General features: G+C 47.7%; 1 protein-coding gene across 1 annotated transcript in view; it reads right to left on the reverse strand.

Moving 5' to 3' along the window:
* The window catches only part of PODXL (podocalyxin like), a gene marked incomplete at its 5' end in the record, with an annotated part of 37,293 nt that continues 12,252 nt past the window's right edge, over positions 1-25,041 (reverse strand). Inside the window, 7 exons of the mRNA XM_079544889.1 lie at positions 1-255; positions 2,602-2,769; positions 2,887-2,948; positions 3,311-3,461; positions 8,051-8,116; positions 9,052-9,206; positions 10,981-11,841. Of these exons, the coding sequence (XP_079401015.1) occupies positions 61-255; positions 2,602-2,769; positions 2,887-2,948; positions 3,311-3,461; positions 8,051-8,116; positions 9,052-9,206; positions 10,981-11,841 (1,658 nt within the window). The 3' untranslated portion in view covers positions 1-60. The remainder of the gene's footprint in view (positions 256-2,601; positions 2,770-2,886; positions 2,949-3,310; positions 3,462-8,050; positions 8,117-9,051; positions 9,207-10,980; positions 11,842-25,041) is intronic.

The raw sequence follows: 25,041 nt of genomic DNA on the forward strand, positions 1-25,041 counted from the left end.
TTTAGGGAAAGGGATTAGGTGTTTCAGGGGGTTGTTTTTTGCCTTCTCAAATACTGCACCCTATAAATGCGTGTCCTCCTCTTCCTCTAGGTCCTCTTTCATGATGGTGTCAAGAGGAACGATCCAGCTGTCCCCCAACTCCCCGTTAAGGTTCACCTTCTTCTCCTGCATTTCAGAGCCCGTTTCCATCACCTCCAGTGTGGGGTTATCATGGTAGCCATTCTCCATTGTCTGTAGCTCCTCTGTCAGGCGCTGCTATGAGGAAAGAAAACCCAAAAACCCCAATAAGGAAGAGCCTTGGCTGTGCCATATGCGCAGCATTTATCACCTCCCAGCCTGATGAGGCTGCAACATGTATACATGAGAGAGACTCCATGCTGAGTTTGCGGCTGCAGTCAGCAAGATAGGAGCATGGAGCTGGATGGAAACAGAGACTGCTGATGGTGGAAAGAGGAAGGAGCAGCCAGAGATGTGCAGAAAACCTCTCAGTTGTCTGGTCATGGGGTTGTGTCCCCACAGCACCCCCTGGGAGAAGGCCGGCACCAGAGGCAGAGCATCCTTGGCTTGCCTCAACTCTGCATCCGTATTTCTGCCTCCCCAGCTCCCCCTCTGCACCCTTGTTTCTCTTTAACTGCTTGGTTTTTACTCTCCTCTTCAGCCCTTGGCAGCTCCCAGCTTGCAGATTCTGCTGGCCCATTTATTCCAGATCAGCATCAACTCCACGCCCTATCCTGGAGCTCCTGTTAGAAACCAGTTTCCATTTATCCATCCATATCCCAATGCACACTTGTGGCTGGGCCATCCCCATTCCCTGGGGAGTGCTGCATCAGGCAATGAATCAGCCAGTGCTCAGAGCCATGCTATTCCTAGCTGCACCTCAGCCCCACAAAGGCTCCCTTTTCATCTCCAGCGTGAGCAGCATCCCTACCTCATCCCAATGTTGCATTCACTGCAGCGACTCATTCCCACCCCACAGTGATTTATAGAGGAGCTGCACTCCTATGTTGTCCCTTTTCCTAGGGCTCTCTGTTTGCATTCCCATGAAAATCCTCCTGGCTTTACAGTTGATTTATTTAACTGCTCCTAACAAATGCTGGGAGCTGGGTGTGGGAGGAAATCCTTGGAAGGGGGAGAAGGAAAAGGATGGAGGAGCGGAACCGCAGGGCTGGGAGCTAGCAGGCACTGCAGGAGGGGACGGCGGAGCCAGAGGGATGCTCAGAAGCACAGGGGTCACTGGAGCCCTCGAGGTGTGGGAGGGTGCTGGTACAGCCCCCCTGCTATAGAGGGATGCTGGGGCAGCTCTTTCTCCCCCCTGCGGCACGGCACGTGCAGCGAAGTGGCGGGGGGCTCCCAAGCTTTAGTAGGCTTTAGTCCTGTTAAAAGCTGCTGACCACCGCGGAGGGGGGAGAGCTGAAAGGGGGGAATGGATGCGGCGCCCGCCCGTCCGCTCCCTGCGTTTCATTGCACTCACATTAAAGATCAGGATGGCACGTCCATCATCAAACCCGGGGAGATCAGGGTGGATGTGCTGGTTATTTCCCAGGTGAAACAAGAGTGAGGGGTGGGAGGGGGTTTAATAAGGGGAAGGAGAAAAATAAAAGGAAAAAAAAAACAACAAAAAAAAACAGAGAAAACAAAACAGAACAAAACTTTCAAGTCATTCTTGAAAAGAAGCAGGAGGAAAACAAACAAAAAGAGGAAGAAAACGTTCAAAATAAAACACAAAATGGAGAAATGCTTTTGACTTCCTAAAGCATTTTTGTAATCGGTCAGAAAAAGATCTTTTCCCATGCTCTTAGCAAGAGGCCATCGATGTACCAAAGAAACTGCATGGCTTGCTTCAGTTTTGCTCCCTATCTCTATGGCCAGAGGCTGATCGTACCTGTCACTCTGCTCCGTGTTACTTACAGACATGCATCCCAGTCACTTAAAATACCCAATTTCTTTCTGCTCTATGAACACTATGGACCGAGAGCATCACGTTGCTGCCTGCTCCTCCAGGACTGCAGCACGTGGTGTCAATGCCCTTCTGATGTCCTCCCTGGCTCCCAAAGGCCTTTTTCATAGAATCACGTAGGCTGCAAAAGACCTTTGAGATCATCAACCTGACCTACCAAGTTCCATTGCTAAACCACATCCCTTTGTGCCACATTCATTTTTGTGATAAATATTTTGGGTATTTCTGGGGGGCGAAGGGGAAGAATGGATGGCTTTGAAGGTAGGATTTGGGCTGAGGAAGCCTTTTTCCTCAAAAGTACACTGTGACCCAAAGATGTTGCTCAGCTGGCCTGGAGGCAGCAGGGATGGCTGCTGCTCCCTGCTGAATCCGTGCACCACCTGCCCCTCACTCTCCTGATTTGCACCGTGGCTGATGCTCTGTCAGCACCCCAAAAGGGCAACCGTTGCCCCTTTAAAGCATCTGCAGCACTCAGCATCACTACACTGTGATGCTTCACTGCAGCCCCTTGAGTGATACTCGAAGGTGGTGCCAGCACAGTAAGCCAGGATATCTCCACCAGCAGAGGTGAAGACCTGATGGTCTTCATCTTCTCTGGGATAAGGAGGTTTTGGGATGCTCATCCCACCCAACTCCCACCATACCTGGTTCTTCTTTTGGGAGAAACGTTGGTGACAGCAGCCATAGATGGCTGCGACGAGCAGCAGGGAGCCAGCCAGGGTGACAATGGTGATAATGAGAGGCGTGCTGAACTGATCCTTGATCTCCTCCTCCATCTCCTGGTTGAGGTAGGTGACGTTGGTGATGCCAAGCTGTCAGGGGAGGAGTGGGTCAGGCTCCAAGGAGGGCTCCCTGGATGGGAAGGATAGCCACCCTATGCCACCCTTCTGTGAGGACATCCCCCACGTTGATCCTGGGGACCTTCTTACCTTCTGTAACTCATTCCTCTTTTCTTTCAGCTCTTCAAAGACTGCTTCAGGGTCCAGAAGGCCTGGGGGAAGACACAAGTGGAGAGGGAAAAGGCTGTGGCACCAGCTCCTGCTCAATGGAAGAGGCAAACAGAACTGTGTGGGGATGGAGCCAAGCCTTCACGGCTCTCTAAAGCTATCCAAGGAGCTGGGACCTCTTTGGCCAGGGGACAGCCCTGATGACCAAAGCTGTTCCTGGAGATCTCTCCAAAGGAGCCATGGGACAAATGTCCAAGCTTGATCCAGTGAGAAGAGGCAACCCAAGGAAAGGTGACCCTCACCCAACCTCTGGTAGACCTCACTAGACCTCCATCTGGTATCACAACCGTGTCCCCAACTCTCGTCCCACCCTATAGCCCTGGGCAGGACATGGGCCCATACTCACGATGCACAACGGCGTGCACAGCCCAGCGATGAGGATTGGAGGAGGCCAGTGTCACCGTGCACCTGTCTCTCTTGCTGTCGAATGCGTGCCGCCTGCCTGAGCAGAAGAACTCGAAGAAGGACTCATTGGCACTGGCATTCTTCCAGTCGTCCTGTGGTGACAACAGGGGGTTGGCACTGCTGCCCACACCCAGCACCCCAAAGCATCACATCCCTTCCCCAGGGTACCTGGGGATCATAGTGTCATTGAGAAAGGGAAAGACCTTCAAGACCATCAAGTCCAACCATCAATTTGACTAAGAGAGTCCCATCAGAACATCACGTTCCTGAGTGCCACATCTACCTCCAAGAATGCCTGCTTTCCTGGGCAGACCCATCCCAGTGCGTGAGCGCTCTCCATGAAGAAAAATTCTTCCTAATGTCCAGCCTAAATCACCCCCCGTGGCACTACTTGAGATCCCAACATAGGATGCTGTGGCCACCCCCCTCCCTATCCGCTTGCTGCTGGCCTTCCCAGGGAACAGGAAAAGTTCAAAAGTTGTTTCTTTACAAAAAGCCGAGCTCTTGGCTGCTGTTCCTTTATGGGGCCCTTATCTGAGAGCCGCAGCTTTTGGTGTTCCAGGAATAGCAGGTCCCCAGGGGAAGTGGGGTGTGGAGGCTGAGGCTGCAACGGGAACGGGATGGGGCTGTCATGCCCTAAGGGCATCTGCAGCCTTCCCACCACCTGCATTTCTGCCCTTCAAGGATACCCCATAGTTCAGTTTTGCCTACAGAGGCAAGAGAAAGAATTTTGTTTCTGTACAAATAGGACCATCCCTGGAGAGGTGAGCCTGGGGAAGTGTTGGGAGAGATGAAGGTGGAGAGGTGGATGGAGTCCACAGCCCCAGTGGGATGATCCTGAGGTTCTCTGCACCTGTTCAATGTCCTCCAACCGCTAGGAGCACAATAAAGTAGGTGTAAATGCTCAGCAGCCTGCATGCACAGATCCTGCACAGGAGCTGTACAATAGCATGCATAGCTTCTTGCATGTGTGAATGCATGGCTTCTTACATGCATACGTCATGCATGCACAGCTCCTGTAGGCACTGTTGCTGCATGCACAGCTCCTACATGCACAAATCCTGTGTGCACAGGTCTGACAAGCAGAGAAACTGTATGAAAGATTCTGCATACACAGGCATTGCATGCATAGTTCCGACACATCCTGCATGCACAGGAGCTGCATGCACAAGTCCTATATGCAGAGATCCTTTGTGTGTATGTCCAACACATGCAAGAACTGTGTGCACAGATCCTGCATGCAAATATCCTGCATGTGCAGGGACGCTGCGTGCAGAGATTCTGCATGCATGCATCCTGCATGCAGCAATTATCCATGCACACCTTACTGGAACAAGCTTCCAAAAGGAGCAAGCCCCAACCATCCTGGGAACTGCAGCTGCCCCTCACCTGCCCTTTGGCTTTACAGGGGGAATAACTTCTCTCCTCCTGCACTGACCCAGCTGGAAACCCAGCAGCACTGGGAAAAAGCTGCAAGTGGCAGGATGGGGCAGCAGGAGAGGGAGAAGAGGACTAAGCTCACAGGGAGCGGTGTTTTGTGTCTCTCTGGACGCTGGGTTGTGCTCCTACACTACGCACATCCTGCAGTTCCCCATTCCCTACACTTTCTCTTTGGCACCAGCCTTAAAACCTTCTGCTGCCTCCCTGCAGCTGTATTCTCTGGGGCTTTTCTCCGTCTTTCCCCTGCACCTGAGCACCCTATCACTCCTCCCACCACCCTACACATCAGACATTTACAATGCTCTTTTTTTTTATTTTTGAGCTGCGGGGGCTCAAACTCCTGCATTCCAAGGGCGACGAGCACCACACTGCTGGATGTTAAACCCCTCCATAGGCTGACTGCGAGGGATTTGCCCTTTCCCAGCTCAGAGCATGGCAAGGGGCCATGGCAAGCCATAGGGATGCCCCAGCCCCACGCTCTCTCCATTCTGGAGCCGCTCGCATTCCTTGGCTGGAGTTGAGAGGCGCTGCCGAGCAGTGCAGATCCGGTTCCCACACTGGCAGGGACCTAAAACCAACATCCCTGAGTGAGGTAATGGCACTTGTGTCAATAAACCTGTCCCGACAGCTGGGGCATGACCTCACTTGGAGCCTCGGTGTCTTGGGGATTGTCCTGTTGTCCCCAGCCTGGAGGTGGAAGATAGATTTTGGGAGCTCGCACAGTGGCTTCTGTGTTCCCAGCACGCTCCAAATCCACTCACTGGGCACATCCCAGCTTGGGAATGTGATGGAGGAGTCTGTGACCTCTCTGCGAGGTTCCCATAGGGTTGTGTGGCTCAGCTGGAGCTGATCACCATTTCCAGGTCACCTCCAGCACTGTCACCTCCTACTCCATCTAATGGATTGAGATGAGGAACAGGGCACCCAAGCAGCCAACAAAAAGGCAGCTGCAGATTTTTTTTACTGTAAGAGCAGTGAAGCAACTGGAACAGGTTGCTCAGAGATATGGCAGATGCCCCATCCCTGGAGATATTCAGGGTCAGGCTGGATGAGGCTCTGAGCAGCCTGATCAAGCTGTAGGTATACCTGTTCATTGCAGAGGATTTGGACAAGATGATCCTTAAGGATCACTTCCAATTCAAACCATTCTATGACTCTATGACACGAGCTGAACACTGGAAATATCACCTATGTAAAACAAGGCATGGAGCTAATGAGTCTCATTAGGAAACATATTAAGATCCTGCTGTCGTGAAAGAAACAAGAAAGGGTAACAGGGAGTGTGGAGCAACCTGGACCAAAATGTTCAGCACCAGTTAAAAGCATCACCTGAACAGGAAGGATGCTGGGAAGCAACCAATCCGTAAAAGACTTTCTGCTCAACTGCATGTACCAACTGTGTATCTGCTCCCCAGGGCAGAGGGCACGGCTCTGAGCTGCTGGAGCTCAAGGAGCATTTGGACACTGTCTTCCAACATAAGGTTTGGATTTTGGGTGCTGCTGTGTGGAGCCAAGAATTGGACTCAGTGGTCAGTGTGGGTCTCTTCCAACTTGGAGCATTCTATGATTCTATGATTATTTTGAGTTATTTCTGAATTTATTGCATCTGGAGAAACCACAGTGCAGCACTGTGATTCCCAACCTTCTGCCAGGGTCCCTCCTTGCCCCACTGCTGATGCCACAGGGGCACAGGGGAGGTCTGCAATGCCACTTTTGCTGCCAGGTGTGACATGGACACATCCCCTAGCCCTGCATTGCCCTCACTTTGCCCAGCTCCTCATGGAGCCGAGCTTTCAGCACAGTGCACTCCCACTGCTGGCTCAATCTTACAGACCAGGATTTGAGCCATTTCTGGAACACTTCTCCTTATAGTGCACATTTTCCTGTTTTCCCACGGGCTGCAAAATGCAAAGGATTCTTTCACTTTGCTGTCAAGCTTTGGTTACAGATTCGTTTACTGAGCCTACAAAGCAGGGAAGCCAGATAGTGCCATTTCTGATATCTGCTCAGCTTGGGAGGCACAAAACGTAGCAGAGCTTTCATGAATTTGCCGAATGGGAAGTGGACGGGTGGGAGGTGTTTTGACAGCAGAGAAGGATGCTATAGGAGGATGCACTCTTGCAGTTCTTCAGCAGCTGTTTCAAGAGGCAATCAGCATTTAGCACTAACACCATTTCTGATGGTTATTACACCCAGAGGAACCAAAGGAAAGCAGTGCGGCAGACTTGCTGGCTCACCAGCAAGCACTGAGAATGCCAAGCTGTGATGTCCACTAACCCCACAGCTTACTGGTGCATCACCATAGAATCATTATGGTTGGAAAGACTAAGGTCAACCATCAACCCATCCCCCACCATGCCCAGTAACCGTGCCCCTCAGTGCCACATCTGCCCTTTTCATGAACACCTCCAGGGATGGTGACTCCACCACCTCTCTGGGCAGCCTGTTCCAATGCCTCAACACGCCTTCTGAGAAGCCAAGATCTGGCATCTGCTCTTGCTCTTTATCATAAAGCAAAAACTTCAATCTACTCAAAAATGCCATCTAATCATTCCATCTCATCCCATCTATTACAATAAACCTGTTGTTCCCACAAGGATACTTTTGCAGTATTCATCAGAAAAGCCAGCAGTAAATGTGGACAGCCTCCAGGATAAGGAGTCTTGGTGTCTGCTCTTGGGTTGGGTTCGCCTTTCCCTCATCTTGGAACTACAGTTAACCACTTGCTGCTCCCACAGAGGGTTTGAAACAAATGAAAAGGAGCTTTTTTATTATCTTTGTATTTTCTGAGAGCTGATTTAGTATCAAGGAACCAATCAAGCCCCAGCATCCTGGCCGCTGTGCTTCCTAGTTGCTCTGCAGCTCAAGCCACCCTCAAATGCTTTGGGGTTTGGGGATGAACTTCAGGCCCCTCTGAAGTCAAAGGCAGAGCTTCCCCATTAGCTCTTGAACGATGGTTTCACCTTCTAGAACTTCTCATTCTCTGAGACTTGACTGATTGAGTTCCTGCCCTTGAATAAGACACAGACATCTGCTTTGGTTACGTCTCCCACTGAGAGATACTGCTGGGTGTAGGCTTGCATTTACCATTTTACATCCCCAAAGTGTTTGCATATTTTGAAGCAATTAGTGTCATCTCTGTAGGCTCACATGCTTAGAGTGCTGCAGGTTATAAGCTGATCTCTGTCAGCAGCCCCAGCTGCTTGCCCTGCAGAAGAAAACAAATGGAACCCATACTTACACAAGTTTTTGCTTCTCTCAGATTCATGATGGGCCACATCTCTTGTATCTGGTCTTCACAAATCACCTGAAAAGACAGAAGAAAAGCAACCGTCAGATCACTGCTGTAGGCTGAAGGACAGTCCACCGTTGATACAACCACAAGACAACTCAACCAAAGCTCTGATCTGCTTTATCAAAATAAGTCAGGCCCTCTATTCCTCCACTCAACCATTTCTGTGTGATACGAGTTCTCCTGGGTAACTCAAAGGGTTGCCTGGAGAACATTTGCTAATATGCTTCCCAAAGCAGGTTTAGCATTTGCAGTACAAACTAGGAATTAGCATGGACAGGAGGAAGATCCATGCATGTGAACCATGACGCAGTTCCACCCTACAAATAATGAACATTTGAAGAACAAGATCCCTTTCCCTCCCCCCTAGCACTGGAATCTTTCATTATCCTGGCTTGCATTTTTAGGCTCCCCTGCCCTTCCCAAGCCATTTTCTGCTTTTATTATCCATGTGGGGTTTATGCTGAATTGTAGTCTTTGCCCTCTCATCATGTCCAAGTCCACCCCAAGGCAAATCCTGCCCTCCATTACACTTCTCTTCCCAAATTTCTGTTCTCCCCTATTCAGCACTCAGAGCTCCTTTCACCTCCATCTTCCATGTTTCTGGAAAGCTACGTGAAAGAAGGCTTTATCCATTCTTATTTTGCTACTTTCTATTTCCTAAGACAGATCTCTCTCTGAAATAAGCACATACAGTGAGATAAGCCGCAGTTTTACATCTGCATGCAATTCCAGCTAAAAATTAGTGTAATTTGGGGATAAAATGCAGCTCCCTGCTATGAGATTCCACCCAGAAAAGACTATTTGCACAGATGTGCCTTGCCAGCGCTCTCCAGGGAACAGCCTGATCATGCTCCCATCTCAACAGAGGCCATTCAGGAAGTCTCAGTGCCCTTTTTAGCTTTGTTTTGGACATTAGGAAGTGCCCACCTTTCCGTAGGTCACATTACCTCATTTTGGAGAGACACATTCAGGTGTGGCTGGTCAGGCCTCTTGCTCTCCATCTGGTCTCCAAGGGTTGGTGCCTGTGGTGATGCACTGGTGGGGCTCTGAGCAGTAGCTCCAGGTTTGTGTGTCACAGATCTGTCTCCTTGGCTTGTGTATGCTGGGTCTCCAATATACAGGGGAAAAAAAAAAAAGCAGACAGTCAATGAGACAGTAGAAAGGATACAGCTGACACAGCTCCATTGGTGAGATGCTGAACCCAGCTAACAGAGTTCAGCCTGTGGTGCTCTTGATTGCTACAGCATCTTACGATTTCTTCTGCAATGGGAACAGTGCATGGAAAACAGCAGCCTCTGACTTCCATGATCTGTTTAAGGATTTGCATCCTTCTTTTCTTAACTGATCCTTAAATAGTGACAAAGAGAATTAAAATGCTACATCCTGTTTACAGCCTCTCTGTTTTTGGGAGTCCTGCCTTTATTACAGCAAAGGTGTACACTTTTCTCCCTGCACACCTTCTGTAGGCTCTGAGAGTGGATTAATTTCAAAAATGTGTATTTATGATGCATTCTCCCACCTGACAGTGGAATGCAAAATTTCTTAACCTTTTCATGCTCACTGTTTGAGGCCAAATTTGAATCAATATAATTTCATAGTTCACCCTATAATGCAGAACCATTCTATGGAGCCTGAGAGGAAAGAATCAAAGAATCATGGGATCATAGAGTCATTAAGGTTGGAAAGACCAGTAAGGCCATGAAGACCAACCATCAACCCATCCCCAAACCATCATGCTCACTAAGCCATGCCTCTCAGTACCGCATCTCCATGTTTCCCGAGCACCTCCATGGACAGTGACTCCATCACCTCCTTGCGCAGCCTGTGCCAATGCCCCACCACTCTTTCTAAGAATAAATTTTTCCTCATACCCAACCTGAGGTATTCTGTACGAAGACAGTCATTTCACCTATCCTAGCTGCTAAAACTCTTGAAACATGGCTTGGAAGTCAAAGAAGAAGGTGTTGCTTTGAGGCTATGACCCATTTGGTGATGCTGGCAACAAGGAGGATCTGGAGGGCTGAGAGAGATGGGTTTTTTTGAGTGGCAGGTAACTGGAAACTGGGTCAACTATATGTTCTCCAGGGGAGGATAATGAAGGGTTTCAGTGCCATCACAAGCTTCCGTGAGCAGCCAGATGAGCTCAACTCACAATCCCACCGAAGTCTGAAAGCTTCACACTCCCACAGTGGGATTTCCTCCCTGTAAATGCTGCAGGACAAAATACCAAAGGGACGTTTGAAGTGTGCCTTGCCAAGACACTTGTGGACTAACATAACTCCATAAAGCTCTGGAGGTATAGAAAAAGCATACCAATGGTGTTCAGCTGGATCCGAAACACCACATGGACGCTATTACAAAGTCATCAGCCAAAACCCCATCAGCAGCAGCGATAAAAATCCTACCAACTGCTCCGAGTTCTTAGAGGTTACAGACACACACAAAATCTCCTAAGTCATCTAAAGCTTATTTTCTGTGCATGCCCACCGAGCTGTCAGCTGTATTAGGGATCTTTCGTGTTCAGCATTTGGGGTGCTTTCAACTCTACAATGTCACACTACTTCTGAACCCATCGCTCCCTTTTGCAGTCATTGGAGATCAAGTCACTGCAGTCAGCTGTGGTTGGGGCACAGCCTGCTCCATCTGAAAGCGTTTCATCAGATGACCCTTGCCTTGAATTTTGCTGACTCAGTCTCCACTGATGGCAACAGGGACATAAACAACTGGTGGTCATGGAAACAGCTACGATGGACAGTCCTAAAATTGGACAAGGCGTTAGTAACCCATAATGACAGGGAGGTGGATGGAGTACCCAAAGGAAAAGACCACCAAAGGGCTCCCCAACCCAAGAAATCACTGTTTTAATCTTCTGATACCTGCTTTAGGAGTTGTCACGGTGGTTGTGACTGTGGCCTTATTTGTGGTGCCAGATGGTGAAGACAGAGATGTTTTACTGCTGGTAGAGGACACGGATCCACTATGAGGGGTAAATTCACTTTTCTGGACTGGAGAAGTGGAAGAAGGGTGATGCTGGTTGGTAGCAGATGTAGTAGAAGGGACACCGTGGTCCTTGACTACAAGGCTGCTTGCTGAGACTCCAGAGCTTGACACAGTGCTATTCAACTGGTCCAAAGCAGGGCTTCCACTGCCTGCTATGTGTGGAGATGCTGAGACAGCAGACGCTAAGCCTACTGGGGTGGATGAAAGGCTGGTCACTTGAGTGGAATTAGGACTTGCACTGGGTTTGGTGAGTAAGCTTCTTGAGTTGTCTGGAGGGCTCGTCTTCTGCTGTGTAGCACTGGAGATGGCAGCAGAGGCGGCTGTTGGGGCTGTGGAGCTGGCTGAAGAGCCGACCTGCTGAGATGCATTGGTTGATGCCACTGAGACAGGTGATGGGTCATCTGGTCTGTCTGTGGTCTTGGTGGTTTGAGATGAGCTGTGTGTCGATGCAGGAGTGGGTGGTGTGTTTTCCTGTGGGCTTGCAGTGCTGATCCTCTGGGTGGCGGTGGTTGGTGATGGTGGGATGGATGGTGCTGAAGAGCCACGTGGTTTGCTTGTGGCTGTCCCTTGAGCTGTGGTGGAGGACATTGCAGTGGTGGTAAGTATGATTTTCGGTTTGCTTGCAGAGCTGCTCTCTTGCACCATGGTGGTGGTGACTACAGCAGTAGTCTGCTTACTTTCTTCTGGGCTCGCTGTGGTCATTTGTGAAGCAGAACCATTATCTTCAGAGCTGACACCTAGGCAAAAGCAGAAAGGCCAAGATGATAAACTTTGAATTAGGGACACTTCCCTTGGTTTCCACCCCAAACAGGTATTTTATATATCTGTGATTCTATGATTTGCAGAAACAAATGCTGATCAGAACCCACAGGTCATTAACTCAGGGCTTGTCTCGTGCCTTCTAAATTCTCGCTGAGTGCCACATTCTGATATCAATGCATCCAGTGGAAAACAGAGCAGAGGATGAGAAGGAAGAACTAGGAGATCTATGGAAAGCATATTTATTGTACTTGTTCTGAAAGAGTGAGTCAACACTAGGTAGATCTTGCAGTTAAACACAAAATGAATTTACTTGGAAAACGGCATAATTTTAATTTCAAGGATGTTCTCATCAGCTGTCCATTGCAAATATATCACCAAATTACAACTACTTGTTTGCTCAGCTTATTGTTTTTTTTACTGTTATAAAAAGCCTCAGTAACTCACATTTGTACATCCTGAAACATCACATAAAAATGCTACTTTCGTCATTAGCTCATACTCTTTGAGGAAAGCTATAAAGAGCTTTACTGAGAGCTGACATTACCTTGGTGGGTACAAAACTTGTTCTCTGTGCAAAGAGGGCTGTCCATGACACAGAATGAGATCTGCAGTTAATTTCTGAAGAGTAATGTAAATTCTAAAATTATGAAGGTGTTTCTGAGGGGCACACTCTGAAGGACAGCTTGCCTAACAGAACACAAGTCTCCAACAGCAGCAACATCTTGCAACACTGAAACATGGTATATTCACTATGAGACTGGATATAAAATTCAGGTCTGTTTTTCTGTTTGTAATCACAGCAGGAGCTCCATCAATTGCCACAGAGATAATCTTCCCCCATTGCACATGGAGCTCCCATTTCTGGGCACCTGCTCAATTTCACCCCAGGAAAGTCTCGACCAATTTTCCACCTTTCAGAAAATGCAGATTCCACTGAGTCACTTCATCAGTGCATCTGTCTGCAGTAAAAAGAAACCAACTGATTCTGGGGCGTTTCTTCCATTTGACAACAGTACAAAAGAGGGCTATTTTTTTCCCCCATGCCCCTCCTTGTATATTGTTCCCAACTGCCCAAAGCAGGAAACTTGCAAGGTTGGATGCTGCTCTCCAGAGACCTGCTTCGTTTCTCTATGTTGGCATGTTGATAAGACATCTTCTCTTCCGTGGCCTGTTTATTGGCACTGGTTATGTGTCCGAGATCTGGTGGAAGCTCAAGTTTTTGAGATTCATACCACTGGGAAAATCTAATCTGAACGAACCCTGCCAAGCCAAGCCACCAGGAGCAGCCATTCTGAAAACACCTTTACGATTTAAGCTGAGCAAACCAGCAGTGTCAATTATTTTAGGAAAACCTGGGCTTGTAAGGAAACATTCCCACCACATCTGCAGGTAAAGACCATTTACAGAGAGAAGTCATATTCCTTATTAGACTGACCATCATCTTCAGGAGAAAAAGAGCAAAGGAAGCAAAACACCACTGCTGGTTGGGGATTATTCTCAGAAGGAATGGTGAAGCATTGGAAAAGGCTGATGAGAGTCACTCCATGTCATGGAGTCACCATCCCTGGAGGTGCTCAAGAGGTGTGGAGATGTGGCACTGAGGGACATGGTTAGTGTGCGTGGTGGGAATGGGTTAATGGTCAGATTAGATGAGCTTAGAGATCTTTTCCAACCCTTACGATTCTATGATTCTAAGCTGGAGATCAGGCAGAAAATGAATCTATCCCATAAATAAGGCTGTAAGAGGCTTTGATGACAAAGGGAAAAAAACACCCACACTCTAAAGATAAAATATAAAAGAGCTGTAAATAAAGGGTTGGAAGGAAGGTGGAGGAGATCTCCCATAGCGCTACTTCCTTTTCATACCCATCCCTGTCCCAGAAGCAAATGGATGCTGGAAATCCCTTTGTGAAAGATCTCCCACTCCAAACTTGACCTGAGAGTACCATTTCCATACTAACCTCCACACTAGCTCATCTGGGCTGCTGCCATATCTTCCACAGCTACAGATGAGTGAGACCCTCCTTCCACGGAGGATCCACGCTCATATTATCATAGAATCACAGAATCACTAAGATTGGAAAAGACCACTAAGATCATGTAGTCCAACCAACATTGCCCACTAACCGCATCCCCCAGTGCCACATCTGCCCTTTCCTTGAACACCTCCAGGGATGGGGACTCCACCACCTCCCGGGCAGCCTCTGCCAGTGCCCAACCACTCTTTCAGAGAAGATAATATCCAGCTTGAACCTCCCCTGAAACACCCCCACATCTGTCCTATAGATTTTTGGGTCTTCATCTGTCAGTGAAATTTACCCTTGCTCTCCTGTTGCATTCAATTAAATTGTTTTCTCACTGCAGTTACATACGGTGCCAGATGCTGCTGTGGTTCTTGGGCTGCAGAGCTTTCTGCAGTTTTATTGCCCAGGGCTTAATATCTGCTGTTTGTCCAGGGACTCTGCTTCAAGTCCTTCAGAAGCCTAGCAAATATTAATCTCCAAGTAGAAATAAATACACAACAGGCAGCAAGAGCATGCAAGTCCACAAGGCACAGTTTTCCTTCCACATGCCTTGTATCCCTTTCAGACTTCTAAGCACTATTTCTTATCTCTTCCTCCTCACTCGTTCCAAATTTCTGTGTTGGACCTGGGGGTAATAAGTGGCAATAAGCCCATTTTCCTGAGCTAGTGGCCAGTGCTGCCTGATGACTCAGCAGAAAATCCTCAGCAGAAGAAATGAATAGGATTTGATTGAAATGTAAGAGAGAAAACCCCTGCAACCACGGGCTGACAGCAACAAAAGGCAGACAGGACAGGATTATGCTCAGCACCCCTTCAGCATGAAGACTGGTCACAAAAGATACAGTATGTCCTTCTGTGGAAAAAGAACGATCCTTTCACGCCATGAGCCCCAGAGATAAAAGGATTTAATGCATGCTAAGAGAGAGAAAGAGAATGGAGGAGAAGTCCTCTGAGCTAGCACACCCCTGAACAGCATGGGATCCCACCCAGCAGCCTGGAGGAAAGTTCACTTGAGTTTCAGCCGGGGTCCTTCACCTTTGTTGTAAAGAAGGCAGATGAAATCCTATCTGCCCGTGACTTTCCTGGCTGCATTTTAATGGGGGAAAGATGATTATTTGATTTCACTTTTTTGGACCATCATCAATTCTTCATTTTAAGGAAAACTAGCAAAGCACAGCAGCTATGAGGTTGCATCTCTCTTCTTCTAAATGCCTTTAAAAAAAAAAACCACAAAACCTTGCATTTCTGTGCTGGGCAATAGAAATCTACCCGATGTCTCCCCACTGGAGAAAAGTGCAAGCAATGTGCATGGTGGCCAAATGGCCTAGAGGAAATGAATACACTGTGAAAACATGATTTCATTTCCGGATATGCATCCCATGACTGTGTTGGTGATATGGTGTATTCATGATGGGGACAGCCCCGGAGGGAGGAGAACTTTCTGTTATTGCCAGCTATGAAGCTCAGCTTGCTTGTCCCCAAGGGAGGCTGGAATCAGACCCCTGAGTGCTTCTGGATGGTGTTGCTGTTGGAATGCTTGGTTAAGATGTGAAAAATCACCTAAAATATGAAGGGAAAAGTATGGTGGCTTTTGCCAATGCAATTCATTGCATGATCAATTGAGGGTGACAGTTTTCATCTGTCGGAAACCATCACCAACCATGCCACAAAGTGATGCATAAGTGATCAACACCATGTCACAGAAGATGGTATTTTGCAAGCTGGGGAAAATCACAGAATAATAGCATCAAGGTTAGAAAAGACTTCCAAGATCATCAAGTCCAACCCATCATCCCCATGCCCACAAACCACATCCCTCAGAGCCACATCTGCCCCTTGCTTGAACACCCCCAGGGACAGTGACTCCACCACCTCCCTGGGCAGCCTTGCCAATACCTCACTACTCTTTCTGAGAAGAGCATTTTCCTCATATCCAAACTGAAGAAGCATGGAGGGAAGCAGCTTGTTTGGAAAGGCCACGAGTTGGAGCACAAAACAAAAAAGGAAACACATCCGTGCAAAACGCAAAGTGAAAGGACATGTCCTGTCCATCCAAAGCCACCACCTCTCCATGCAGCTCCTCTGGTTCATTTAATTCCCTTCGCAAGAGCTTCCCGCTTCCTATTTCAGGAACACCTCCCCCGCTTTGAACACCTTTTTGAAATGGCTCAGATTGGCTAAAAATCTATTAATAGTGAGAAAAGGAAGCCCGAAAGAATAACTTAGGAAATGGTGGGTGACACACCCCATGCCGGTGGGCTGAGCCCAGCTCAAAGCCTCGCTCCAGCCGGCTCCTGCTCCTCCCAAGGCGGGATGAGAAAGCTGCAGAGACCCACAATGGGGGAAGGGGAGGGGATATGAGCCAGGTTTTAGGAAGTTCCTATTTCCCTCTCCTTTTGCAGCTTTTTCAGATAAAATAGGGGCAACAGGTTGTGCATGTCAAAGGGAGAGCCAGGGCTGAGGCTACAGGGGACTGCCAGGGGACTGCATGGACCAAAGCCAGTGAGGATGCTCCTGATCAAGAGGGTTTTATCCCTGAAAAAATGCAGCCCTGTCTGAGCAGGAACAGCACATAGTCACTGCAGTGGACAGGAAATTTGTCACCTCCTTTTAAAACTGTGAGGGTGACCAGATTGGCAGAGTATCACAGTGTAGTTATTTATCCTGGAATTCAGCTGGGCTACCAGAGCCAGTGGTCATTTCGCTGGGATTTTTAATTTTGCTTGTTTAATGGCTCTTGGGCTCTTTAACTCTTTGTTTAGGGCAAGATGGGATCCAAACAGCATCACCCTTCCAAACTGCCAGCTGGGATTTTGGTGAGGGATACAGTAAGGGTGCTGTTAGAGTTCACATCACTTTACTCCTGGCAAAGGTGTACCTTCAACATCATGAGATATCATGGAGATATTCAAGACCCATCTGGACACCCTCCTGTATGACCCACTGCAGGGAGCCTGTTTTGGTACGGGGACTGGACTTGATGATCCTCAGAAGTCCCTTGCAGCCCTTGCAACTCTGTGATTCTGTCATCAGAACAACACACCTTCTTGAAGCTGGCACTGCCTGCCTGCTTTGCTGCTGATCTCACCATCAACACTGCAAAATGTTTTCAGTCAGGCCAAAGAGCAACTTGGCTTCCCAGGTGAGAAGATGAGGAAAGGTCCAAAAGCTGCTGCCAGAGCACTTTCAGACACTCATCTGTCAATCCAATTTGCTGATACATGGCTTTTTATCTTCTCCAAAATCCTGCCAGAAGAAAAATGGCTGCAGAACGTTCTTGACAGCATTGCATTTCAAAATATTAAAGACAAGACCTGATGGTTGAGTCTAATCAGCACTGCAGCATTGCTCAGGAAAGAAATGAGCATTGCTGGACTCTGGTTTAAAACCACCAGGCTTGTTTTCAGCAGGGAACCTCCTTGACTCTGCTGTGGGGAGGCTTTATTGATACAACCCTGCAATTTGGTGCAAATTAGCTCTAACATGTGAGTGACCACGAAATCAAGGCAATAATACTGACAAACCGCCTTGGTTTTGGCCAAGAAATCCACCTGTGTCCTGAGGCATCTTTAGTGCCAGGATTGTGACACAGGCCCCTGAAATGCAGGTTCTGATGAACTGGCATTTTCTGATGAGAAATATGCCTCATTAACAAATTCCCCATCAGCTCTTTCTGTAAGTAATTTCAGCCAGCTCAGCTTGTCTGCTGTTTCATTTGGAAGCATGACAAATATTAAAGATCATTCAAAGGCATGTCTCCCTGTTGGACACACTGCTCTTCCCCTGCAATCCCGGCCTCTCTCCTCTTCACTCCCTTGGCCTCTCTAAACACTGCATTTTGGGAGGCAGAAACGCATTCCTTTGCCACGCTAATTAATGACTGCAGACTGGTGGAGCAGAAGGATCTCAGCACTTCACAATCCTGTTTTCTCAAAAACATTCTCATTAAGTTCTCCTTCACATCACACTTGGTCCTCTCCTGAGTTTCCCTTTGAGGACTGGGTATTGTTGTGAAACTGGGATCGGACAGTGGCATCTTCCACCTAAGAGGATCCAACTGATCCATTCCAGGTAGTGCCATCAGTATGGTCACCTCCAGACACAGGCAACGGGGAGGACCAAGCTCCAGTTCAGCCTGTCACGAATACACACGGCACATTTTATTTAGGAGCATGTCTTTGAACATCCAATTTAGGCCATGTGTCTCCACGACTCTTCTCACGGACAGGCTGTAGCTATCTAGGAAGTGAAGAGGAAAAAACAATCAAAAGCAGACAGGAAGACTACTGTGGAAAATGAAAAGCCTTCACACAAGGTTGCCAAGGAGGCAAACAGATACACAGACACACTCTACTCCCTGACATTATCACTGAGCTTGGAAACATCCTCTTTCCACTGGGGTTGCTGGGATTTGGAAGAGGATCTGCTCCATCTCCACACCTTTCCCAGGCTGCAAAATGAAACAGGGGCCCTTTGCAGCCCATGCAGAAATGCCTCATTGCTCAGGAAGCTGTAGTGGAGCTGCTGGAGCGGAAACACCGGGAGCAGAAGCCAAAAAAGCTGCGTGTCTCAGCCCAGGCGGATGCTCTGAAGCTCAGAGCCGTATTCCTGTCCTTCTCATACCTCCTCTGTGCCATCAGAGTGGAGTCATCCTGTGAAGGCCTTGTTTCTTTGAAGCAAGATTTGTGGCAGTGAGATGACCTCCTGTATCAAAGGAGCATCAGTCTCTTTCACGCAGAGCTCCGCAGGAGAGTTTTCCACCTGCAGCCAGTGGCTGAAGGACATAAAGCCTGGTATATTTAGCTCTCTATTTCTGCAGAAGTCACTCAGGGCCTTTGGAAGAAACTCAAGGTTTACACTGAGTAATGGGATACAACAGTTGCTCTGCAGCAGGGTAGAACCCAGCTACCTTTAGCCCTGAACAGTGGCCATGAATCAAAATGACACTGAAAATCACAAAAATGCCATAAGATCACATAACCTTGTTATACAGAAAACATTTGGGATTCTTCTTGTGTAGTTTCTGAGCTTTAAGTCTCTAAGAAGCCCTTTCAGCTCTGGGTGGCATCCCTACCCACAACAAGTTTGTAACCAGTTGATCTTTTAGGTGCCTTACAACCTAAGCAACTGGGTTTCTATTCTTTTGATTCTTTCGATTCTGTAAGTGCTAAAAAGTCTAATTATTGAAAAAAAACACAAACAAGATTAAAAGCCTAAACTTGTCTCAATTTGGATAGGCATTTGAGGTGTGCAGGGAGGACCAAGAGCCTGGATAAGACTACTAGGTTGGCAATGCTGACTTGACTCCCAACATCACAACTCTTTACAGTGAGGATTGAAGGCTGTGTGAGGATGGCAAGGGGACATTTTTATTCTTTGAAATAGAGAAGTTGTTCCTCTCTGTGCTTTCTATCCCAGAAAACTGAATCATCCCTGCCTTGTTTTTCGTGGAAGACTACTACAGACAACTTCAGAGGGAGCCAGGACATGAACCAGTGAGATAGGAACTGATTTTCATTCAGCCTGATGACTTGTCTACACAAAAGTACTCAGGAAAATTAATCTAAAATTAAAAGAAGGCATGATTTCAGAGTGGATTAATCAAAGTGCACACAACCCACCAGGTGGCCACTCTTGTTCAGCTTTAAATCAACCTTCATTCCATTTAGCCAAAATGAAGTAGGTTAAATCAAATTAAAGTCTCCTTAGCCCTGAATGCCAAAATGCAGTGGGGGGGAAGGGAAGATGCCGTTTAAGAATGCTAATTTAGGAGAGATCTGGTGATGGTTTCCACAGAAGCAAGCCCCCAGACGTAATATTTGGCACTAATACCAACCAAACATCAGGGATGGGATGCACCTTCCTCTCCTGCTCCGATGTCAGCAGAGGTGGGTTTTCTTACCCTACTCATTGTCTTGCCTTCCTCTCCAGCTGGCTAGACTCATATTTGGGTTCATATTGAGCAAGATGAGTTAGGACTTGGCCCTACTATCCTGCTATCTGAAACTGTGCCAGATGGCCAGCACTACTGAAGTGTTTTCTCAGGTAATGTCACTCAGGTGCCATGCATTGGCTATGTGTCTGGATTTGCTCAATGAGAGACGGAGGCCATGATGGTCTCCCAAAGTGATGAATGCTGCAGAAGTGAGAATATCAGCCTCTAGGAGAGGCTGGAGGCCCAGCGCAGAGGAGGTCTGATCTGCAACCTTAAGGATGAGAACAGCGAAGCTAGAGGAACAAGGAAATCTCAGCCTCACCACAAGCAGCCCCAGTGTAAAGGAAATAAAGAGTACGTGGGTGATGGAGAGGTCAGTTTGTGCTGGCACATGGCACCACTGCAGCATCGCAAAGTGCTGTCTTCACTTCTATGCACTTCCCTTTCCTCCCACCCACCCTAAGATTTACAGCAGGAATCCCCCTCCCAGGACAGCCTCTACTCCCTCCTAGTGGCTTCAAGCCTCTGGCAGAGCCTTGCTCAGGGCAGGACATGGATGCTTGCTCACCCTGAGGGTGAAAATGGCCAGCGGAAGAGTGATGGGAGGCTGTGATAAGACCCACAGCCTCGCCCTTCTTTGTGTGCCCAGTGTTTCTGGTGAGTCATGCCATCAGCCCAAATTTATGCCCTCAGCTCTGCTGTGCTCCAACCAGCTTTATTTTTAACCTTTTCAGGGTCAACATGCAACACCCACCACCAAGCCAGGATGGACCCAAAGGTGATGACCTGGATCCATCTTTGGTCCATCGAGGCTTGAAGTTGGTAAAGGGTGCTGTGATGTGAAGTAGATGAAGATTATGCCAAGTGATGTAGGCAGCCACCTCCAGGAGGCACCAGTGATATCCTCACGGATCTCAGCTTCTCTTGGTAAAAATTTGTGTGATTCCTAGTGAAGCATTAGTTCTTCAATGCTTTCTGCTTTTGCTGCATTTTTTGACTGTGCCGGGGATTGGTTCCTACACAAACACTTCATGGAGTATCTTCAAACCTTCACCCACATTAAAGCTGCCACCGCACAGAATCATAGAATGACTTAGGTTGGAAGGGACCTCAAAGATCACCTAGTTCAACCCATGCCTCAGACCAGGCTGCAGACTGCTAGACCAAGCACTAGATCAGGATGCCAAGGGTCCCATCCAGCCTGGCTGTGGGTCTCTCCCAGTGCTCTTTTTAGAGGAGCTGAGCTGGACATCAGGATCAGCCCCTCTGCTGTGTTCAATCCTCTCCATGACCTTGGCAAGCCAGGGTTACGGAACCAGCAGCCTGGAGATTTCCTGTTAGCGTCACAAGGAGGGCTCCACATTTCCTTGTGATCCTTTGTGTGTCCGTGCTATTTCAGGTCCCACCTTTTTTCTTCAGCTCCCACCCACAACTCCCTCTGGGTGGGGTCTTCCCGGATCATTTGGAGCTCCATGTATACACACGCATTACGTATGTCCATACATTTGTATAGCTGTGCATGCAAGTGGAGCCTTTGGGCAATGGCTGGACACGACGCCCTTGGCAGGAGGCTTGGGACTATTCTTTAAGTGGGGAGAGTCTAGGAAGGGAAGGACACATCTCACCCTCCCTCCTATTCAAAACTATTTAAAGACTGACTGGTACAGAGTTGCTTTCCCACCAAGTGGCCCCAGAGACGATGTGGCTTTAAAGCTGTGTAATCAGATCAACTTCTATTGTTGGCAAATTCGTAATTGCCTCATTATTTAACTATCCAGAAGCAATTGGTTTTATAGGGTAAAAAGAACATCCATTTCAGCTCCTTTATTTTTACTTTTTTTAATAAGTGTGTTGGGACTCAGTTTCCACTTGAAGAACTTTTGTTCTTCAAACTCAGCAGCTCCTGCTCTCCCCGTCCTTAACATAAAACACATGATCACAGGAATCAGTGATGAAAGATGCAAACAGGGAGAGATGACCTTTTTCAGTACTTTCCTGATGGAGGATTCTTCTGCACAGCATATTTGTTATGCTATTCTCTCTTTGCTTCTGTGGGCAGGAAAGCAGATGAGCCTTAACCATTTCCCCTCCAAGAGGAATGATGCTCTTCTAAGAATGATGCGCTGCTCATCCTTGCTCAGCCATAGCTCTCCAAAATTACCCTGGTGACATATTTAATCTATCCCTCCCACACTTTCCCCATCCCTACACACAAAACCATATGGATTTCATGTGGAGGAGCTGTCTTCACTTACAGGCCAGTCTAACACCTTGCTTACCAGGGCCCCAATCTTGGTTGGGTGCCACAGCAATACAAATAATTAATAATACTAATTCCCATGAGAGTCTATTACATTATAATTCAACTTCCTCCCAAACAATAGCTCCTCTTCCTTGCTTTGTGTGTTCTTCAAAAGAAGCGGCTGCTGTGCTTTAGGGCTGGGACAGCAGTCGAGGTAAACATACACCAAGCACTCCTGCTCAGCTGGGCCTGGGCAGCAAAAAAAGATAAATCTCATTTCAGACAATTGCATTGTGGACAGGAAAAAAAAATAAAATTGGGGCTTTAATGGAAATCGTAACCTGGCAGCACCAAACAGTATTTATTCTGAGAAGTCTCCTAGGGCATTTTTATTCTGTATCTACAGGATAATCTCACTCAGAATGGCAGTAAGAACAAGAAATGATGACAGCAGAAGTGCCCACTGATCTCGGGCATTCAAAACCTCTTTGTCTATGAAGCAGTGAAGGCTGCAGCCCCTGGTCCTGACACTGCAGTTGAGGGACGCTGAGATTTATGGCAGATGTGCAGACTGCTGGCACAGTGCTTGGACATTTCCCTGTTTATGTGTGGGTACTGTGCCTTTACCACCCAAAAAGTGCATAAAGGGAAAGATGAAAAGATGACTCATAAGCGAGTAGAAATATATCCTTTGTCTGCAGACAGTTCTGGGTTGAAGTTGGTCCATCCACTGGGTGCATGGGCCAGGCAAATTGTCCTTCGTGGGGCATATGGGACATGGAAGCACCCCAGTGCCATGGATTGAGGTGCAATACCAAACTCAAAAGTAGGGACACCAAAATATTGCGTGTCCAACTAAAGCTGGATGGCAATACAGACTGGCCATCCCAAAATGGTTTGAGCTGGTTCATGTTGGTGCAGAATGGGCTCTGGATGGAATGTCTTGATGGCCTTAGGTCCTTCTTTAAACATGTATCAGGCTCTGAAGCATATGGTGGCATATCTCTGAGATGGTTTGTCCGTTGCTAGGAAAAGGAATATAGGCTTACACAGCAAGTAGCAATGATGGAGAAAGAAGGCAGCTCTCACTAATAAGCTGGCCAACTGTCCTGACTTGATGCTTATGAAAAACAATGCACATTCTGGTCAAGACAGAGCCTGCAACAGTTTTAATTAGTCAAATCAAATGTGGTTTTGTCATAGGAGATGAGACACAACCAGGACCAGCCAGCTGGGTTCTTGGCTGCTGAGTGACATTGTCTTTCCAGCCCAGTGACCTCATTGTTATGAGTCAATAGGGGAACAATGTTGTTCTCCCAGCAAGGAGTGGGATTCCTGTGTGGTTAGAGCCAAGCAGAAGAGCATGGGAAGTTGTAGGATGTCACTAGGTCGAGGATTCAGCATTTTGCACACAGTTCAAACAAGCTGTGGCATTATTGTATGCTGAAAAATACAATACAAGTATGGCATGCAACAGGGGTCATATTCAGCTCCTCAAAAACTCAACATCTGTCCCTGGACCAGAAGGTCTAGGTAGTGGGTTTGAGCATGAATACAATCACTGGTTAGGAGAAGAAATACTACATGGCATCTTGCAGAAAGGAGAGCTCGCAGTACCCATACTCCTGGGGCTCTGAATGGAAAAAAATCTGCATCTGTGTTAGCTTTGGAGCTCAGGGCTTCAGTGACATCTGCCTGCCACCAAAATCCTTCTCCCTCCTGGCTGCAAAGTGGCATGGCCATGTCTGGCAGTCGTGCAGCAGTCAGGCATGACAGGGCAAGGGAAGGGAGCAAAGGGAGTAAAGGAAGCAGGAAGGAAGAAGGAGCTGCACCCCCTCCCTGTTGTTAATCATCCTCCCCTTTCGCTTTACAGAAGCTGTCAGGTCTGCAAACACCATGCTGGTTCATTACCTCGAAGAGGGCAGAGCAGTGGGCAGAAAAGGAGGACTGGTGCTGGGCTTGATGATATTATCCAAATTACTCTGCTCCTGGAACTGCAGAGACCGGATCACTGCTTATAGCACAGCAGTTAAGCTCTGACAAATCAGTTTGGGTGTTTCTTTTAGAAAAGTGACCTAAAGTTATGATGGAGTGGCAGATGGGGAAAAAAAGAGTGACTGCAGGTTGGGTCTTTGATGGGACCTGCAGAAAGCCACCAGAAGAATGATGGATGGGGCACTGAGCTGGGATTCATTGGGTACTACTGGTGGTAATCCTGGGGAGCAGTAATGGGAAGAAAGAGGGACAGCAAATGCAGCGCATGCTGGGCATGTGGTACACCAGAAAAGGCTGCTGCTGTTTGAACAATTCTGTCTGCAAGTGATCACTGCCAATTCAAAGCAGTCTTGTTGCAAAAACTACTCTGTGAGACACAAGAAAACCAGCACATTCAATTATAGAAGGGCAGAAGAGACAACTGAAAATCCACACACACACTTTAAGGAAAGCATCATCAGCTCCTCCAGATGTATCTGGTTATTATTATCAGGGCAAAACAGCCTTTGACTTCAGTCAGGACAGCTCTCCGAAATCAGGCATTGGACATGCTGATCATGGAAGCAAGGGAGAGCTGAGGCTTCAAAAGCAAACAGTGACTTTTAGCAATGCTTGGTATTGACTGTTGTTATATACAATTACTTAACTAGCAAGCCTGTCATCTGCTCTTCCAAATAGGAGAAGAACCATGCAGAATCAATGAATCACCAAGACCATGAGATCATCAAGTTCAACACATCACAACCATGCCCACTAAAGCATGTCCCTAATAGAATCATCAAGGTAAGAAATGACCTCTAAGAAAAGAAACTGGCTCACACCACACCAGCTGCAGCTGTACCCAAAAGGTGACATTTATTGCTATTAAACAAACACTGTAGTCTTCCCTCCCTGGAAGCATTCAAGGACAGGCTAGATGGGGCTTTGAGCAGCCTGGTCTACAGTGAGGTGTCCCTGCCTATAGCAAAGGGGTTGGAAC

The sequence above is a fragment of the Tetrao urogallus genome (genome assembly GCF_951394365.1).
Source record: "Tetrao urogallus genome assembly, chromosome: 1".
In the NCBI taxonomy this organism is placed as follows: Eukaryota; Metazoa; Chordata; class Aves; order Galliformes; family Phasianidae; genus Tetrao; species Tetrao urogallus.